This window comes from Anticarsia gemmatalis, chromosome 9 (genome assembly GCF_050436995.1).
Source record: "Anticarsia gemmatalis isolate Benzon Research Colony breed Stoneville strain chromosome 9, ilAntGemm2 primary, whole genome shotgun sequence".
Classification (NCBI taxonomy): domain Eukaryota; kingdom Metazoa; phylum Arthropoda; class Insecta; order Lepidoptera; family Erebidae; genus Anticarsia; species Anticarsia gemmatalis.
Genome location: NC_134753.1, coordinates 5,394,298 through 5,411,815, shown reverse-complemented (window position 1 = coordinate 5,411,815; position 17,518 = coordinate 5,394,298). Strand labels below are relative to the sequence as shown.

Genomic DNA, 17,518 nt, shown 5'->3' with positions numbered 1-17,518 from the left:
GTATGAAAGATATGAAATGCCTAATATCCTTATATTCCTTATAAAAAATCGATTTGTTTCCAATTTATTGTATGTCTATTTGAATAAGATTTGCGCTTCGGGTCAAAAAGGCCTCAGTGCAAGCAAAGTAAGTGACATAGTTGCCAGTATTGATTATAATAATATTGTACCATCACGCCCTTGCTCACATTCCTGCGAGTGCATTTTCGTTCCATATGCACATGCGCTCGGGTACAGGATGTGTGCTATTTTACACTTGTACCTATACCTGTGTTGGCTTTTGTGACAACAATGATTTTGTACTGTCCCATTTGAATATTTTTGATATCTGAGAACAGCTTCCAATAAAAAATATCGTTATTGTATTATTATTATATGTTTGTCATAGTTGTATGTGGGATTAAGATTCTTTTCAGCGTCGAAATTTTAAGCGACAGCCATTTGCAATGGCGCGCCTTTATCAGTTCTGTATCGATTTTTAGGGGTTTTCATCGGTCATGGAACATCCCTAGTTAACACTCTCCTTTCATTCATTGGTGAGATTTGGTTGGTTACTCTATACGATTTGGATTGCAGTCGTGAATAAAGATTTTTGCGAAATTAATAGATGTGAAGGATTTTAACGTTATAAATTCTAAGCTAAAATACAGATTAAGATAAAGCGAGCGTGCCGAAGGCAGATTGAAAAATGCCGAAGGGCGGTAAGTATCTTTGAATTATTACTCCTCGTAATATTCAATCATTTACAGTCTTTATTGTTATGCTTGCGAATACAAACAAATGGACTTATCGCTAGTTTTGTTTTGTCGAAAACTATCGTAAATCTATGCAAATGTATTAATATTTCTAACATAAAATGGCCGTGTCTGCTAATAAATAAATAGTTGATGAGTATTGATTTTCTTCGCAACTGGTCATGGAGGTCATTATTGTTGTTTATTATTCTGAAATAAGCGATAGTAATATATTATCATGTTTGAAATTTATGCTAACACTAATTCTGATATTTATTGGTGCTTATTACCTGTAAACCTTAATATTTACTGTGTTGCACAATTTTAGTGCAGTTCACAACATTTTGGAATTAAAGTAAACAAATAACTATTTCATCATTTAAATAATAAATAAGCTATAAATCTACTATATTTTTATTTAATTTTAAAAAGAAAATTATTAACTATTGAATCAAATAAATATATTAATATTTTTGTGGACTGTTTGCCATGGCATAATAAATTATGCAGTGCAAACTTTTATTCATCAAATCATCACAGATTAGAAATAGTAATAATAATGATCTAGCTGCAGACCAGCTGCTTTGAGCATAATAATGCTGCTGAATATAATTTTATGATGCATACCACAAATTAATTTCTAAAACCATTTAGGAAAGACGTTGTTGATAGGTTGTGGTCCTATATTATCTATCCCGTCTGAGCGTGTATTTTGGACTTTTTAAGTAATAAAGATAAGTGTTGTTCGCTTGCTATTGCTACACAACTAATTACACTAGCAGTTTATGCAAGTTGTCATTTGCCTGTAAAACAAGAGTACAGTTAATTCTAGAAAGCAGAATATAGTCCAGATAGGTAGTAAGCAGGATTTTGCTCACTGTGACTCATATTGAAAAATAACAAATGAAAACATAGTCTATATTTTTTGTCTATTTTTAAATATATTTATTGGCACAGCAGTAGATTTTCTCCCTGTAGGGGATTCCCCCTTTTCATAAACCTACATACAACATTGGTAAACAAGAACACACAGTAACATTGGCTTAGATTAAGATCAAAATATGATAGGTATGTTATTATAATATGAATACAGAGATCCATCCAACCCGAAACTTTCTTTTTATGTGATCATTATATTGCATTGCAAAGTAATAACTTTCATTTAGAAGAGTGAATAAAAAATGTAAAGTATTCACTGTAAAGCCTAGCTGACACTTGAGTCCTATCTGGCCACGTTGATTGTACCTTTAATCCCGTGTGCTGTAGAAATATACCTTCAAACCAAACTATAGACAATAATGGCTATCTATCAGCCTTGTGTTTCTTACAACAATGTTTGAGTTGGCTTCCAGTCTCTGGATACAGCTCGCTATACCAGTATTTTAAATGAAGCTATTGCCTAAAGGATCTCCATAAACCAGTTACCTGGGTTATAACACAATACCCTTTGGAAAAACTGGTTGTCAGACTTTCAAACTCCATACTACTGTTAAGGACTGTCAAAGACCTTAGTAAATTACAGGCAACAATAATACTATTGCGCAATAACTATAGCTACATGATGCAATAATGCAGATTATTTACAATACAATATAAAACAGCTCAAAATTATATTCAAAATTGTGCACTCTTCACACCTTACTAACCAGTCAATAATATTTTAATTATGCCTCGAAAGTGAGAAGAATCATTTTACACAATTTGTTACCCGATCTCAGTATAACAACAATTTCAACACTGTTTGCAATTTGAAACCACCTTCCAACACACTTTAACACCTGTTTAAAGAATTTATAGTGGGAATTATAATGTACATTATATTATCTGTGCTGAAAATACAAAATGTCATCATTATTCTAATTAGAATGACAAGTGAATGGTGTCTCTCTTAGTTATCGTGAATATTTTGCAATGTCTTGCATCCCGAAGACAGCAATGGATGGTAAAATCTTTAAATGCATATCATATAAATTTGTTTCTAATAATATGTCAGGCTATAAGAGATTGTAATCCTAGCTAGTTGTAATCTGTCTGCAATTTTTGTGAGAAAAGGGTATATAGGCTTTTAAATACTCATACATATTCTATTTTTTTGCATATATATTTAAACTAAGCCTGACAGTATAGCTAAATGCAGGCTGTTGTCATTAGTTAAGAATTGTTGAGAGCAAATCAGCACATGTGGCATCATTACTCTGTGGTCAAAAACTTGCAATTATTTGAATTTATTAAAAGTAATATGTACCACATATGAAAACCAATAATTAAGTATGAATGTATTAGTTATTCATTTATTACTTTAATATACCTACATATGAATATATTACATGATCTACATTTTTTCTGCAGGTAGAAAGAAAGGACACAAATCAGAGTCTCACAGGGAGGAGACTCCATCACAATCTGATATAACCGAGCCAACTGTTCAAGAGGAAGAGGAAGGCCTTGAACTTGGCGCTGGCAGCAGGCGTAAACAGAAGAAGAAACAGAAGCAGGAGGCTTTACAACAACTACTTACGACTTCAACTAGTCATGGCCCAAGTTCCTCCAGAGAACATACCGAACCACCAGCTCCGGCGCCAGAAACGCGTAAGGCTGAGGCAGAGAAGTCGGAGGAAATCACTGAAGAATTCGAAGGTTTAGGTTTGGGAGGCCCAAAGAAAAAGAAACCTAAGAGGAAAAAGACAGATGCAGCGGATGCATCTCGTCAAATCTCTTCTCCGGAGCAGCTTTCTTCACCATCCCAAATGTCCACACCATCTCAAGTTTCCTCACCGCCTCAGATATCTTCACCATCCCCTGGCCACAGTTTGAAGCAAATGCAGCCGTCTTCTACATTCCCACCTGGTTTCGTTCGTTCTACACCTTCTGAGCAAGGTCACGTGCCTGCGGGAGCTTGGGGAAGAGGCAGGGGTAGACCAACCGCCGGCGCACCGCGAGCTGCTCCCCCGGCGTTCCATACGTCTCCGTCTACACCTCAATTTCCCCAGCAGCCGCAGCAACACGCCCAGTCAAGACCTCAGCCCACTATGATGAGACCAACGAATCCAAGACCAACAGGTAACAATAACTTTAACCTAAAAGTAAGATGGCATACAATATCGTTAGAATTTTAGACATGTAAACATCAACGAATATAACACATGTTTTATAATTGTTATAGGTGAATATTCTCAAGACAATGTTGTGTGCCGGTATAAAATACCGTCTAAAGTGCCGGGTAGGTCTGTTGGTGGTAGAAACTTGACTGTTCTGACCAATTATCTGGAAATGACCTTCAAGTCTTTGAATATAGTAAGTGAAATATTTACTACTTTTAAACATTAGTAAGTAGCTAATGTTTGCTAAATGTGGACTATACATTTTTGGTATGCGAATATCATTATCTTTCTCATATTATAAGACGCAAGTGACGTTATCATTGATGCACTCGTAGGGGTTCTGGTTCGATTCTCACGTACATCAAATATTTATATGATACATTGATAAATATTTCAGATCTGATTGTACTTTGTGTCCATTGGTATATTGATTAATAGTTCCCACAATGTATTCTGCCTGTCTTGTTTTATATTTTATTTAAGTGCCAGCTAGAAATGCGGTGGTTTGAATGCCCTTTTTTTTTCAGTCGCGTTATGACGTTTCCTTTACGCCAGATAGACCAAAGAAAATGATACCAATGGTGTTTAAGAAGGTGAAAGACGAATTTTACCCAGACGAGTTACTTGCATTTGATCAGACGAAGAATTGCTACTCCCTACGTCCACTACGAAATGTACCAGCAACTGAACGTTTCAACACTACGGTAAGTAAAACGATGTATTTTTCATAATATGGCCAGTCATCTGTACCTCGATTCTGTAAATTCGATACTAACGTCACGCTATCGAGTACCATACATTCCTATCGAGCTACTCGTTAGGAAACCGGCAGCAATCCGGCAGAGAATCGCGAGCTATCGAGTATCGAAAACTTGACATTTAAAGTGAGAAAAAGTTTAGTTCTGAAAATTTGTTCTTTAAATAAAATTTTATTGGTAATAATTGTGTATAAACTAATTTTAAATACATTCTATAGTGGATAAAAAATAATCATGAAAGGTATTATTCTCATAAATAATAATTATAGTCTACTTTAAACGGTATTAGTAAAAATAAATCAATAATATAAAAATATCATAATTAATGTTGTTCAACGAAACATTTTCACCACAAAAAAAGAATCAGCGTCTTTTTTTTTCTAAGTTGAAGCAGGCAAAGGAGACAATACCTTTTCAGCCTCGTTGGCCTCGTCTTCATAAAATCATCTAATGTAGAATATTTAAATAATTTATTAAAATTAAAAATGGAAAGAATGTTTTATTTCGAAATTCGAATTTCGAATTGCTCCTAAGTGCGCTCCAGCAAATAAAATAATTTATTAAATTTGATTTTGTTTTAATGTTTGTTGGAAAATGGCGCCATTGAAGAACATAGTTGTTGCAAAAATCCGCTAGGGGCGCTGATCAATTTTTCATACAAAATTTTTCGATAGCGAGTCGATAGTCGATACTCGATAGTTGTACAGAATCGCGGTACTTCAAGATTATTATTAACTTACTTACAAAAATCGACAAATTGTTTCGGAAGATTATTCCTGTGACTGTTACAACTAACTAAATATTTGCTTCAAAAAAATATATTTGAGTATTTAATTTTTTATTGTTTTAGGTTGATATGGAAGATAGCAATGGAAGGACAATTCGGTTTGAGGTCTCTATTAAAGCTACAGGCGTCGTCGAGTTGGATAAAATAAAGCGGTAAGTGTATATTGGTTTTCTACAAGCAGCAATAACTACACATGCCGAGTTTTGATACAGTTATATCTTATTAGGAATAAATAGGTTGAGTTTTTTAAATTATCGTAAGCTAGCTTGTTCACGTGGCTCCGTCTGCATTGATCATTTAATTTTGTAGATATCCCTATTCCAACTCCTCCATCTCAATTCGTGCTTGCTCTATGATAATAAATTATGTTTTATTTGGGTAGAAAGGATTTAGAACTTTTATTATTATAGGTATATGGCCGAAGGTGGCGCGTCCATCATGCATCCCACTGAAGAGGTCCAGTGCATTGATGTTATACTCAGACAGGGCACTCTCGAATCTTACGTAAAGGTAGGGAATATCCCATTAATATAAAATGTATTGTGTTTTTTATAGACCTAACTCAGCTGTTATATATTTCTTCAATATGCGAATTTTGATGTGTTAGCGAACGGTGTGGTATAACGTAACTATTCTGTGGAGAATAGTTACGTATACCACACAGAGCGTAAACTATCGTACACGTTGTTTGCGGAGGCAAAGAACGTGTACCATAGTTTACGCTCTTCCGTATTATATTTAGAACTTTATATTGATTTAATTTATTAATATTATGACCTATGTGTAATCGGTAGTTTTGGTAGCAGCTCCTTACATCATCAAAGATTTATATCTAATGGAAAGATTGTTAAAATTAATTGGCGATTAAAAAGAGTGGCCTGGAGTTTCTTGCCAGCTCTTCTCATTGGCCCTACCTTCCGAACTGGCGGTAAATTCACTCTCTGTATCATTGACTATCATAAGTGTCAACATTTGACCTATATGAATAAATGATTTGATTTTGATTTTAGAATATCCAGTGAAATGTAATGCCTGGAATAGGTACCTTATAATTAAATGAAATAAAAACATTTTTTATACATTTTTGAACTTAAGTCTTTTGTGTAATTTGAATCCTCTTACGTTCATTCAACTCGTTTCCTTACAATTTTACTGTGTTTTTAGGCCGGTCGTCAGTTCTTCAGGCGTCCCATGGATCCTATTGATTTAGGGCACGGCTACGAGATGTGGACGGGGTTGTTCCAATCGGCTATATTTACAAGCAAAGCTTTCATCAATATAGACGGTACATTACATGTTTCTTACCTTTCGCAAACTACCAAAACAAAAAAATTATAGAAATAAAATAAGTATGTGGCATTTTTAACAATACACAATATATACATAAAGTCACGCCTTCTTCTCATATGGGGAGACTTACAATAGAAAGTTAAACAATATTAAAATTAATTTATACAACAAAATTTCCTTTTTTATTTATGAGCATAATGAATTCTATTTGGCACATTTCGTATACTTAAACTAATGCAACTACTTTTCTGTTGCATTATAGTGTATTACTATAATTTTACCTTTACATTACAAAGATGTAACTAATGTATTGTCATCACAGTTGCCCACAAAGGATTTCCGAAACATCAAACCATGATCGAGTCTTTGGTAAAAGATTTTCGACTGGACCCACACTCTAATATCGAGAATCAGCGCAGTTTCGAAGTTGATAACTTTATGCATTTCATCAGAGGTCTTAAGGTAAATATGTAATCTTCTCGCTAGGGTTACTCAGCCTATTTTTATTATCAGTTAAAAAATAAAGAAAATGTTTCAGTGTTAAATATCTGAAAACGAAAAAAAAATAATATTTTCACATTATTTTAATGAAAGGAGAAATGTCAAAAATGTTCAGATTTCATGCTATAATATGGCCATTACAAACGTGCGAACTATGTCATAATAAAAATAATGTCAGGAATAGGAGAGTGTGTAAGTGCGAGCGAGAGACTCCGAGAAAATGACATGACTTAGTTCGCACGTTTGAAATGGCCTAAGTAAAGTCATTTTGTTCTAGGTGGTAGCAACTTTGGTAGGTGACTGCCCAAGTTCGGGTCAGAAACGTGAATACATTTGCAACGGCCTAGTGGACCCGCCGGGGAAGGTGAAGTTCTTACTCAACGAACCCGACGGCAAGCAACGTCAGATTACTGTTGGTGAATACTTTGCGAAGGAGAAAAAATACCAGTAAGTATAGATTGAAGTACAATACTATTAAGTCAAATATGCCTTTATGAATTTTCCCTTAGTGAATGTGTACTTCTTAAATTATAAATCGCACGAAAAGAAAGGCTATTCGTGCTATTCTGCAGCACAAAGATGGTTTGGATGTCGACAGCGTTTCTCAGAGTAGAATTCCGTACATTGATCGGCTACAGTTGATAAATACAGGCAATGACATACTTTAATAAAAAGTTAGCTATTTAATAATTATAAAAAGAAAATAAAATTATACTGCTTAAAAAGATTAAGGTTTCAGGGTCTTCTAGACTATAAAGCTTGGTTTTAGACCTCATTCATTCGTAAGTCGTGTAACTAGCCCTTTGTTAAATAAACTGATTAGTCTGTTTTGTTAAATAAACCGGTCAGCCTTTTTACATTACATTATATTTCTTGTCATTCGTAGCCTCTTTGTATTTAGATATCAACCTGACTTAATATTCTCGTTTTAGCATCAAGTACCCTCACCTGAATTGTGTGTGGGTGGGACCTAAAGAGAAAAGCATTTACTTCCCAATGGAGCTGCTGGAAATTGCATATGGACAGGTATTTTATTATTATTTTAATATTAATTCAATTACAAATTTAGTTGATAATGTTTAAGTCAAATACGGCCATTAATGCTCTAATAGTCCTACAGTAATCAATATCATATAATAAAGCGATAAACTGGATAAAGTGAATTAAAACATTAAAATGTTTTTTAGCCTTTGGCCAGACAGCTCAACGAGACTCAAGTGTCGAAAATGGTGAGAGAAGCTGCCACTCCTCCTGACAAACGTCTAAGGAAAATCACTGAAGTGATATCCAGCGTAAGTGAATTTTATAAACCAACTACTTTTCGACGCGTGGGTATAAGAAAAACTTTATCCTGTTGATCCCATTCCCATGGGATTTTGGATTCCGTCGTTCCCATACCAACTCATTAAAAATGAATTATATCAGATTTAATTCTATTTATTATAATTTTTATTTACTTATTATTTGTAATGTCAATGTTGTAATAAATTGAATAGAATAAATATCACGTCATAAAATTTATACTTATGGACATATATTACAGATGAAATACTCTACCAATAGAGACTTCAAGAGGTTCGGCCTGGAGATCTCGGACAAATTCTATCAAGTAAATGCTAGGGTTTTGGAACCGCCTTTGTTGGATGTGGGCCGTGGTAACACAGTACCCAGGTACCATATCTGTATAATATGACAACTAATATATTCTGACATCATTATCCATTTAAAAGAGGTAGAAAATAAATGATTAACGTTTTACAGAAAGGGTATGTGGCAAGCCAATGGATTACTGAAACCCGAAGCTTTATTGTCTTGGGGCTTCATTGGCCTAGAAACTGACCCTCGAAATGATTTCGATAACGTCATTCAAATGGTAAGTGTCTATAGTACTACAAAAACAAAAGTCTAAACATTACTGTGATTGCGTGCATAACTGCGTGCACGTGCACATTATCAACGTACTTAATAAAATAAATAAATAAAAAACCTTTATTATTCCATTTGGCATGTGTACAGGGCATGTTAGTTTATCATTGAGTAATTGAGTATCCTTTAGTCTAATGCCACCTGGACCCCTCTACGGGTGAAGGCCTCCTCCAGAGATCACCACATTATCAACGTACTTACATTGCATTAATTAAACGGCATCTTGAACTTAAAGGAGATCGGCAGAATTCGTACAGCTTAAAGTTTGTGTTGTTTCGTAACAGAATTTGTACCACTTATTAAGGGGACTAAGTCACTTATTTTTATTTGGGAGTATTATTTTTAGAAGTCCGGATTAATTAGAAAGCATTTGTTTATTTAAATAATAATTTTTGGTCCATGGCTTATATTTGTTGACAACTAAAGAAAAAGAAAATCTCATGAGACGTCACTTTTCGTCTGACGTCTACGCATCCGCCAATTTGCTGTTGTTTTGAATTGTGGTTTTGACAGCATCAGAGCAATTTAGCGAACTATCGGGGCTTCTAAAAATGGACATAACTTTTACCTCCCAACTTTTAAAAATATAAGAATTTAAAATAAGCTTGTCTATCATATTAGCTACCAATTAAAACAAAAAGTAAACCTAAACATGACATTTTATAAGCTGTACGAATTCTTCATATAAACCTGCCGTTCGCCTTTGCATACGATCAGTAAAATTATTTGGATTAGAAAAATTGTTTAATTAAATTTTCATTCAAAGAATGAATCCTTTCCCTCAATTTCGTTAAATTCTGACTTGCTTTTCCAATGCAATATTTTGTTGCTTGCGTACTTATTAGTAATTAATTTGGTACGTATATTTATTTAGCAATTTATTTTCAGCTCATAAGTACCGGAAAACAAATGGGCATGAACATTGCTGAACCTACTTGTAAGAAGTTCGACGTTAAATTGATGAGTTTAAGTAACCTACTTCGTGGCGCTCTTGATCGTGGCATCCGATTCATATTCGTCGTAGTCTCCACCCGGGGACGCGACCACTATCACCGAGTAAGTAAACAGTTTAAAATATTAGACGTAAAATAGTTAATCACCATAATTTTTCTAACATTATGAACCTATATCTAATCCTGACGAGTTTGACGACTAGTTTCACAGCTTATGAATATAAGTAGTAACGAAATCACAAATATCGTGATGAGATCTTGTATGCTTAAAAGTTTTCGCATTTCTTGAGGACAAGCAAAGTCCCCAACACGTACTTGCCAGCGTGGTGGACTTAAGGTTTTCAAAATGAATCGCCCATTAATCGGATTTGTGTGTTGAATCTTTTCTACTTATAAGTCTTGTTAAAACGACATTATTTTTATCAGGTTAAGCAGATGGCTGAGCGAGAAATTGGCATACTTACCCAGTGTGTGAAGGAGGCAACCACACGACGCATGAACATGATGACCGCTAAGAATATCCTACTGAAGGTAAATATATAATTGAAAGCGTCTTAATATATGTTACTTCTGATCACGAGGTTTTGGGTTCGTTTCCCGGTCGGGCAAAGGACTGTTTCTGTATATTTTCTAATTTAAATTAGCATATTCTCAATAATAGTCCGGACTAATCTAAAGACAGAAAGACACACTAACGTTAACGACGTCTAAAGTTTGAAGTTGCAAGAAAGACACACTAATATAAAGTTTGCTTGAAAGTCACTAGCCATTTTGTTTAAAGATATTCTGCTAGATGTATTGAAACATGGTTTAACAAAAGCCGTTTTTTGCAGGTAAACTCAAAACTGATGGGTATCAACCAGGCCTTGGGAGACAAGACCATGCCGAGATGTCTTAAAGATGGCGGAGTTATGATTGTGGGAGCTGACGTCACACATCCTTCCCCTGAACAGGTACACTATACAACGTTTAAACATACTATATTATTATGTATTATTTGTAGCTTTTGCGACCGATATTACAACTTTGTGGAGAAATTTAGCAAGTCTAGGTATTATCTGCTAGTCAGGAACAGACGGTAATATATTGACAATGTCGCTCTTCAGACCAATTTAGTATTTGCCGTGACGACGAAGAATTGATTCAACCGTAATTTAAGTTCTTTTTCGGTAGCCAAAAAATTAAATAAACAGTAACTAGAATTTTAGAGGATAACTGACGAATGTAAGCAGCACCTAAGCATTTCTTTGAAATATTGTAAGTTTGAAATATTTTGTTTGTTACAGTCCAACGTGCCCAGTATCGCAGCTGTTACAGCATCCATTGATTCAAGGTGTTACATGTACAACATTGAACTGAGTGTACAAACGCCAAAGGTAAGATTTACAGTTTTATCTCTACTATTACAGCGACTGTCTTCCCACCGGAGCGGAGACATGTCGGTATATTAAACAATAATGTCGCAAAAAATCTCCGTTTTTCTTCAATGGTTCAATCCTGTTGGCGACTTAGGGTTTTTCGCTTTCTCGCTCTTTTCTGGTAGACAGGCAGCCTTAACACAAATATCATCTTAAACAATTCATTGTGACGCGATGACAACACAAGGAAAATAAATATAAAGTAATAGTATATTTATATAATTTTTGTTTTTGCAGAAAGAGATGATTGTCGAGTTCGAAGACATGATGTTCGATCACTTGAAGGTGTACAAAGAACGGAATATGAATCAATTGCCGCACAAAATATTCGTATTCCGCGATGGTGTATCTGAGGGACAGTTCGTTCAGGTATGTTGTACAGTATAATAAATCTTTCTTATTGCTCAGGGAAGAGTTGTTAAGCCTAGATAAAAGCAAAGCATAAAGGTCTCGTTTTTCAGCGACATTTTTGCTGTTGTTGTTGTTTCCTTTAATTTTAACGATGTTATAATGAGTGAATATATTTACCTTTCTAGCAGCTTTTCTTAAAGATGTGAAAATCTTTAATTGTAATTGATTATAAACAGGTAATGAACAGCGAGCTAGCAGCCGTCCACGCCGCTTACAGGCGCATGGCAGGCAGTACTAGAAAACCTGAGATTCTGTTCTTACTTGTACAAAAGAGACATCATACGAGGTAAGAGATTATAGGCCAAATACTCAAATAACACTCAATTTTAAGTGATGCTTAAAATTATGCATTTTTTGAGCGCATTCAAGTCGCCAACTCGCACTTGGCCAGCTTGGTAGACTCGCGGCCTAACCCCTCCCTTAAATTCCGGGAGGAGAGCCTTGCCCAACAGCAGGATAGTATTGGGTTAAAAAAGGTTATATCTACAACTTCAACACTAATTAAAAAAAATAGCGATAACATGAAAATTAGGTCTTCAAATTGAGTGTCGTTTGGGTATTTGGCCGCAATACATACATCATTGTTATGGAATATGCTTTATTCGGAATAATACATTTTAATATATCTTTTGTTTTGTTATAGATTCTTCAACAGGGGCGAGAACAGCCAATACAACGTCGAACCGGGAACGGTCGTGGACACTGACATTGTGCACGCGTCAGAACTGGACTTCTATTTGGTTAGTATAACTTTACATCAAAGCTACGTATACATCCGTGCACGCATGTTCAGGTATACTCCTACAACTTGGGTGTTCGTAACAAAATACAGTTGATGCAAAGTTAGCCTGAGCCATGTTAACTATAGCAATAGTTAAATGTAGATGTAAGAAACTAAAGAGATTAAAATTAATATTCCAGAGACAACAAACTATCACCTATGTATAAACGAATTAATATAATCGAATTAACCTTTATTTAGAAGGCACATTCATAAAATCACGCCTGTTATATCCGAAGGCGATAACAAAATTATATAATAACGTATTTTTTTATACAGGTTTCCCACCAAGCGTTGAAGGGCACGGCTCGTCCTACGCGGTACCACGCGGTGTGCAACGACGGTCGCATCCCGGACGACGAGGTGGAGCAGCTGACGTACTACCTGTGCCACTTGTACTCCCGGTGCATGCGCTCGGTGTCGTACCCCACACCGACGTACTACGCGCATCTCGCGTGTCTGCGGGCTCGCTCGCTTACGCAGTACGTATACGTTTATTTATTTTTGACTTATGTTAGTAATTTGCAGTCTCTTTTTCTACTATTCTAATTAAAATGTTTCTGCAATCAATAATATTGTAAAATAAGCTAGTAAGCGAAACTTGGACAGTAAGCCATACAGATCCAAATTGTTCTTAATAGTAGCTTGGTTGTCTTAGGTTTAGTCCTTACTCCTAGTAATTATGTGTTATAAAAATCTTAATAAAAGTTGTGTGTTACGTGGTTTAATTTATGGGTACAAATCACACAGAATTTTAACTTGAAAGTAGTAGCTTTGATATTACACTGGATTCAAATTACTTGACACATAATTTTCTTGTTACAGCGGTCAGAAGTTCAACAACAAAGAGTTGGAGAAGAAACCCGAGCGTCTACACGTGCTCGACAAAATGCTGCAATACAGCCGCATGTTCTTTGTTTAAATGTTAATAGCCGGATCCTCAACAAACGATCCGTCTGTTGTCAGCGACCTCGTGATCCGTAATCCAGGATCGGATATCATGGGTCGGGGATAGCTTGCGCTTCAACTACGAACTGTATCGTGTGAGGCATTTTACCACCAGCCACTCTCGAGTGCTATTTAGTCACACGCGATCGAAGCGCGGCGGACCGTTTGGTGTGGATCCGGCTATTTATGTATAAATTTTATTGTAGGTGCCACGAAACGATCCTAGTTCCGCCTATGAGATGTTTGAAAGAATTGAAGGACATCATTCATTACGGCTGTTGATGACTTGTCGATATTTTTAGAATTTTTAATGTTGTGTGTTAAAGTATAACTTAGTTTGCGAGTGTGTCGTTTTTGCAAATTTGGACATCGTGTCGATATAATACTCCTGCTTCAGCTGCCCATAATTATATTATTACGTCATTTACTAGTAAAAACTAGTAAATGACGTAATAATATAATTATTACGATTTAACACAACGAAGTTATTCGTTTACCTCTATGAAGCGTAGCGTAAGCGTATATTTGAAGATCCTATGTGTTACATAATAATGCTTCATGATTAAGAATTCTAAACTGAACGACAACTCATTAACGGTGTCGACTCGAGCGATGTCCTTAAGTTACAAAACATATACCATTATTGTAGTTTACACATTATAATATAGTATTTGATAATCTTGTTCACACTGTTTAATAACCTTACTCTATAGAAATAGTTTTTGGACCTATTAAAACTTAACAAAATATTTGTAACTAAAATTCTTTTAATATTCTCGACTTTGCACGTGATCATTTCGTGGCATCTTATTTTCTCAGTAATCATTGTCGTTAATTTATCACGAATTAAAATTAAGGTTTAAAAAATGACAAAAAAATCATAAAAATATCTCCGTTCTTTACATGATGAGTTTATTTAAGTTTTTTCTGAAATCATTTTATTTAATTAAGTACTCATTTATTATTTGTGATCGAATAATCAAGCTAAATTAGTAGATTAAGAAATCGTGTGTCGATGTGTTATAATTTTGGTTTATATTGCCTTACATATTTAAGGGATCGATTAGCAAAACCAGGGGAGACTTAGAAATTTTAAATCAGTAGAAATAATCATATAAAGGTTTCAAATAAACATGTTAACCAATTTCAATTCTCTATTTTTGGATTATAAATGTAGCTTAGATGATAAGTCTTTGTACGAAACTAATAATATGATGAGTGGTTCAATGAGGAAATGGTTGCTAGGGTGGGAAGGGAGGCTGAACTTTTGGACTGTATTTTTATAGTATTTGAAATAAAGTATTAAGCATAAGAGTCTTAAATTCAAAATGTGTATTATTGGCATATGAAAATGACCCCCTTCAAAATTCTGGGTTTTGTAATCAGATGTGTTTATGGCAAGAAAGAGGTCGAGCCCTTGAGTCCAGGCAGTGTGTTTTGCCAGTGTACGTGGTAGGAATTTAACTGATCTCATGATAAAATTGACTTCAGCAGCTAGATTTATGCCAAAAGATCTGTCTCATCGTTTTATTAGTTTTTTTTTATTACTAGATGTCATTAAACCGCCCTGATTCTTACCAATTGGTATAAAAATAATTGGCCATATTTTTATTTCAAAATTGTAATCTTTTCCAAAAAGATTGTTATACAGGGTGTCTGCTTTTTTTCTTTTCTGTTATGTAATGAATTATGTGTTTTGTAGTTGTATTACACATTGTAACATTCTGTCTTAAATAAATATCTAAGGGTAAAATGTGTTTTATTTAAAGTAGGTACCTACTATTAAGTTTGACTTCTTACAGCTTTTCATAGAATATGATATGATTTCTTGGATCAGTTGCGTGAAACATATGACCAAGGCAGATAAGTAGTTATATAATATACTAGCTGACCCGCGCAACTTCGCTTGCGTCACTTAAGATAATCATAATTTTCCCCGTTTTTGTAACATTTTTCACTGTTACTCTGCTCCTATTGGTCGTAGCGTGATGATATACTTATACCCTATAGCCTTCCTCGATAAATGGGCTATCTAACACTGAAAGAATTTTTCAAATCGGACCAGTGGTTCCCGAGATTAGCGCCTTCAAACAAACTCTTCAGCTTTATAATATTATAGTAGGGCCGCTGAATTATTACCGATTTGACACATGACAAATTGACAATACTAGTGAAGTGACTAAACCAGTAACCCTAATATAATTTTGGATCAGTTTGTTTTTAAATATTCTAGTATAGAGTGTAATTAAATAAAAACAAAACCAATAATAGTTAAAGACACAAGTTCTTCATTAGGTGGAGTATCCTTGATGAAATAAAATAAATATCCATATTCCTTACTCCTATATTCCATCAATATTCCTTGAAATAAAAATGATACCTATTCCAATGAATTCGGACCGAATACTATTAAGCACATCACTATGAAAACAAGACGCACGAATCCGCACCATGTAACTTTATACAAGCGCGCCAAAGAACAATAAATAAATGTTTTCATATTATTTACAAACTATTTTAAGTTTTGAAACAGTGTTTATTGGAAAATTACTTAATTCCGATATTTTGACATAAAGTTTTATATTAAAGAGGTATTCCAAATCATTCCGCAGATGTGACGCTCGTGCAAGGTTATATCGATTAATTTAAAGAATAATCTGTCAAATCGGTAATTAATCAGCGGCCGTACTATAGTATACATAGTATAGATGATAGACTCGCTACTATAACAAAACAAGATGTGTATGTATTAATGACGGAAATTATATTCTACTAGTACTTATTCCCAGTTTTTACACTTGGATAAGTATCAGATAGATTATTAGGGTTATTCCCTTAGTACCCCGATCCCCAAGGCCCCCGTCCCGGAGGACCCCGATTTATTATTATCTTAACAAACTATTTTAAAAACAAATCGGTACTCGGGGAATAACCCGTTTATTAGATGGCTATTTAAGTTGTTTTCGTGTATTTCCTGTTACTTTAACTAGCGGATTGGTAATCTGATACTTACTCATAAGCTGGCCCTTGCCGTCTATTTATCTAGGTGTTTATGAGGTGTCTACAACTCTACATGCCTGTCGGTATGTCGATGAAGTCATATCGACAGTACTATGAATGCGAGACACGCTGTCTGTAGCAAGCAGTACTCACTATTGTGATATTTAGACCAACAAGGGCCTGATTAGTATGCGAGATAATCCTCTAAACTTACACAAGTTTCAATACCTATACATTTGAATCAAGAGAATTTCTGATCTTTTTATGCGATAACTAGGATTTAGTAGACGTTTTTGAAGCGCTATTTTATTAAATATACCTCCTTCGAATAAAACACGATGGCTACAAGAGGGATCAATAACTGGAATCCAAACCTGAAGATTGTATCCTCATTGTAGGTAGTTGATTCAAGCGCTGTGTATTGTTTTATAAAACAATATTAATTCAAGTCAAAACAACACTGTTTTTAATCAACGAGTGTTCTGCATGACCGTTTTTTACGGGTTATATTAGTTTACTCGCAAATGTGTACCTAATCGATTAATCTGTATTGTTATATAACAGCTGATTGAATGAGTTCTCGCACGCACATACTATATCAGTCGTGTTAATTTATACGTTGAAATTAACAAGGTTAACGTATTTTGTGTTATGCACTTGATAGCACTAATTTAATGTCACACTTTTGCATTGCATTTTAGGGTCGGTCCACATCTAACGGAAGATGCGTCGGGCGTTGCTTTCAAACTAAGTATGGTCTTTGCATCAACGCATCATTGGTTAAATGTGTAAGGTTCAACGTTAATACCTACTCGACGAATTTTCCTTCAGATGAAACGGCCCCTAGAGCAAGGTACGGCTGATGTTCAGTAAATATAGGAATATTTTTAATTAATAGGTACTTTCGTGC

At 34.8% G+C, this 17,518-nt stretch overlaps 1 protein-coding gene across 1 annotated transcript; it reads left to right on the top strand.

Moving 5' to 3' along the window:
• The first annotated feature begins 514 nt into the window (after nt 1-514).
• Nucleotides 515-15,361, top strand: LOC142975684 (protein argonaute-2-like). The gene is made up of 22 exons (XM_076118675.1): nt 515-701; nt 3,084-3,794; nt 3,898-4,028; nt 4,363-4,539; nt 5,444-5,532; nt 5,791-5,890; nt 6,545-6,665; nt 6,993-7,132; nt 7,449-7,618; nt 8,104-8,197; nt 8,359-8,463; nt 8,715-8,842; nt 8,933-9,044; nt 9,986-10,153; nt 10,477-10,581; nt 10,884-11,003; nt 11,337-11,426; nt 11,706-11,837; nt 12,056-12,165; nt 12,523-12,619; nt 12,940-13,142; nt 13,486-15,361. The coding sequence occupies exons 1-22, from the start codon at nt 689-691 to the stop codon at nt 13,580-13,582; spliced, it is 3,213 nt and encodes a 1,070-aa protein (XP_075974790.1). The 5' UTR covers nt 515-688; the 3' UTR covers nt 13,583-15,361.
• Nucleotides 15,362-17,518: the final 2,157 nt, after the last annotated feature.